At 39.0% G+C, this 3,978-nt stretch overlaps 1 protein-coding gene across 1 annotated transcript; it reads right to left on the bottom strand.

The window, feature by feature from the left end:
* Window positions 1-1,822: 1,822 nt before the first annotated feature.
* Window positions 1,823-2,760, bottom strand: LOC123949374 (olfactory receptor 51B5-like). Its single transcript, XM_046016791.1, is given in 2 exon segments — window positions 1,823-2,019; window positions 2,022-2,760. Coding segments are annotated over 2 exon segments (936 nt in total).
* Window positions 2,761-3,978: the final 1,218 nt, after the last annotated feature.

Below are 3,978 nucleotides of genomic sequence, written 5' to 3'. Positions count from 1 at the left end.
TTCCTTTGCACAGATAAATTTAAGTATTCTTTTAATCTCCTCCCTGGTCTCCCCATTTCTGTTTTCCTCTTCTGGCCTCTTTTAAATGATTTTGTTTCCTCAATTACTTGCAAATAAGAAATTTCCTAAACAAGGGCAATCATTTCATTAATCATTGACCAAATGGTCAACCAGATTTGCTTGCCTGTGATTTTTTAGCTTTCATTTCCTGTATTTTGGGAAAATGAACAATGGGAAACAGAATGTAACTTACCATCAAATGCATGTTGCTTGTGTGCACACATACACACACACACACATACGCACAGTTTAGTATTCAAGCTGTGTTACTTAGATATCATCAAGTGATAAGGATGAAAAAAGTGAATAAAACATATAGTTTCTCTCTTTCTATAAGTTCAGTTCTATCGCAGTTAAATCTCTTGCTGAAAAAGGAAAGAGATGAGAGTTGTAAGTGTTCTTGGGCTGGGCTCCCTGTAAACAAAACCTGAGACAAGTATTTAGATGTATGCAATTTATTAATGTCACTGTCTAGAGACAGGGAGTAAGAAACAACAGGGTAAACAAGGGAAGGAGATGGGCAAGGATATAGTCCCAGGTGGAGTTTAGCTTTAGAAGGGAAAGAGTTGTTATTCACCTGTGGGCTGCCTCCAGGAAAGCAAGGGTTATAATATTGGTGAAGCAGTTCTGACTGACTTGAGAATAATAGCCTGACGAAAGCAGCAAGTGTGAGTTATGAGCAGCTAACACTCACAGGAACAAGGAGAGGGTGCACAGTTCTGTAAAGTGGTCTGGACAAAGCACCAATCACATCAATAGCCTCTTCTATATATTCCTTCTCCTGGCTCACTTTCTCCCTTCTTTGCCCTAATTGAGGTGTAATGAAAACACAGCCTCCACCCTTGGAGGCTATTTTTGACTTGAGTAGCAGTCCCTTCAGTCCCTGCCCAACTCATCAGAAAATTTCAATCAAAACGTAGAAATCTATTCCTTCTGTCCCTCAAGCCTTTTCATAGTAAAAGGATGGAGAGGAAACCATCTCTTCCACTTAACTACTGGTATATGTTCTGGAGATGGTACCAACATCACAGCTAAAGTTGGAGTAGTAGAATAAGAATGAAGGAAAAGAGCAAAGGAGTATGGGGTATGTCTGTTACCTCTCTTTTATCCTTGGTTCCTCTTATCACAAATTAGTTTTCATAAGTAGGTGCTGTCTTGAGAAATAAATATAAGCTTATAGTTCTTGAGACAAATTCATGATCATTTAATGGAAAGGGGAGACATCAATGATATGTTTGGGGTGATAAGTGATTATAACACTCAGTGAGGAAGAATTCATAATTCTTTTCAGGAAAATTCCAGACCATCAGTGGCCAAACATATAGGTTGCCACAATTTATATGAATATCTGTGGGGCAATTCATGGGAGTTAGATTGGATTAGCTATGAATAGACCGAATTTAATCTATGCAAAATAACTATTATTTTATATCCTTACAATTCTATTCCTATCCACCATCTTCCTAACCCCCCAAAAATATATTTTAGATACATTATAGACATACCTTTAAAAGGACATACCTTTGTTATCACAGAAATTGAGTGGCAAACAGTACACACAAATTTTCTCTTAAAAAATTGCACCAATTAGCTTAGACCAAAGACCTGAGCTTACAGAGATAATGTAGGGCCAATTGTAGTTCTACTTTCACAATTATTTACCAAGATATCTGATCATCGGTGTTTGATATGAGACTGTTTTGCTCCTCTGCCAAAACCCAGAGTTCTCACATTCTGTGTGAGGGACTATGATAATCAGAGATCACACTTCAACTCTATGTGTAGTAAAAAGGCGAAGAATGCCACTCTGGATCTGCTTGGTCTTGACACTATAGATGATAGGATTCATTAGTGGAGGGAAAAGAAAATATATGTAGCTCATGGTGAGGTGGACAATATGTGGGACCTGCTTCCCCAACCGATGAATCAGAGACAATCCAATGACTGTGACATAGAAACCAAGACACAGCAGATATGGGAGACACAGGTATTAAGGGTCTTGGCCCTCTCCACTTTGGAGGCAATCCTCAGGACACACTTGAGTATCAACACATAGGAGATGAGGATAATCAGAGAATCCAGCACAAATATAAGGACTACAAGCACAACTGGATACAGGCGATTGAAGGTGGTATCAGCACAGGCCAGTTTGATGACATCCTGGTGAAGGCAGAATGCATGGGAGAGGACATGGGAATGACAATAGGGGAAAAAGTAAAGGGGTAAAATTGGAGGGATAACAGATACAAACCCCCTCATCAGAACTCCCAGCCCAATTTTCAGCACTTGATTATTAGTGAGTATAGAAGTATATCGAAGGGGGTTGCAAATGGCTATAAAATGATCATAGGCCATAGCAAGCAAAACACCAGACTCTACAAAGGCAAGTGAGTGTATAAAGTAGGCTTGAGAAAAACAGGCTACTTTCCTAATCTCCCTGTGATCCAACCAGAGGACTCTCAGCACCGTAGGCATTGTGGTCAATGTCAACCCTAGGTCTGTGGCTGCCAGCATGGCCAGGAAATAGTACATAGGCTCATGAAGGTTGTGGTCCTCCTTAATGAGAAGAAGGAGGGTGCTGTTGCCTAAAAGGATAGAGATGTAGATGAAAAAGAAGGGTGTGGAAATCCAGTGGTGAACTGCCTCCAAGCCTGGAAAACCAGTCAACAGAAAGGAACTGGAACTAGTGTTGGGCCACATGTTGGGTCTATCCAGAAGAGATGTCCTTTTTTTCTCAGTTATAATCACAGAAATGAAACTCCACTTTCAAGGTATCACTCCAATTGTATCATCTCAGAATTCTCTCTTCAAGGTAATAATGACATCAGTATAAGCCGTTGTTTCTCAAAACATATTCTTAAGACAACTTATAACTTCTGTGTTCTTAACTGCATATTCCAGGGTTCCAGGGACCATCCCCTACCTACTTAATTAAATCCTTGATGTTTCATATGGTTATCTGCATTCTGATAAGCTCCCCAGGAATTTTATGATACACATTACACTTAGAAACCATTTCCATCAACTATGCAGAAGAATCCATACTTGAAGAATTTCAAGGAACTCAACCCCCTCGCAGGGATTTCTAACTCACATACCCTGCATATGTAGGTCTTCTCTGAATTGTCAAAAAAAAGTCCCAGGAGTCTAAGAGAAAAAGGATATGGAAAGAAAAGCTGTACCACTATAACCATTGCTAAGGAGCAGACAGATCAGAGGAAGAGGTACTTTGCCTCCCTACTTCATGGATTAGTTTTGGGAAAACAAACGTTATGTGGTTAATAGCCTCCTCCAAGTCCCTACAGAGCTACTCACTATTCATTACAATAGCCTGGACTAATTGGAAGTTAGGTAGTTATAGACCCTGGAGTTGGAATAAATGCTTAGGCCAGCCAAGGAGATGGCTCATAATTGACTTTATCCTTCAGTTTGATAAAATTTAACTTATTTCCATGTAATTTCTTTCTCTTTCTTATTACTTTTCTGTAGACCCATTATCATAACTCCCTCGAACCTGATTTCTCCCTTTTCAAGTTCTCCATTTGTATTTAAACATCCAACATCTTGGTCTTCTTCCTTTTATATCCAGGCTTGCACTTCTGAACCTGTCTTAAGCAATAATAAATGAGAGCCCTACTGCTGCTTACAGAGTTCCCTGTTAGTAGAGGAAAGAGGTATGTCCTTTAAGAAAGTCTCAACATCTCTTCTGCCACTAGATTATGGACTACGTGAATATAGAAACCGTGTTTTATTTGCCTTGCTCAACACCTAGTGAAGTACCTAACATGCTATGTATATACATGAACCCATTATATATATATATATCAATTATATGTAAATACATGTACATGCATACATGTACATATAGGTAAATGTACACACACACACATGCATTTATACAATTATATATATAATATA

This window comes from Meles meles, chromosome 8 (assembly GCF_922984935.1).
Source record: "Meles meles chromosome 8, mMelMel3.1 paternal haplotype, whole genome shotgun sequence".
Taxonomy (NCBI): Eukaryota; Metazoa; Chordata; class Mammalia; order Carnivora; family Mustelidae; genus Meles; species Meles meles.
This window is presented reverse-complemented; position numbering and strand designations above follow the sequence as displayed.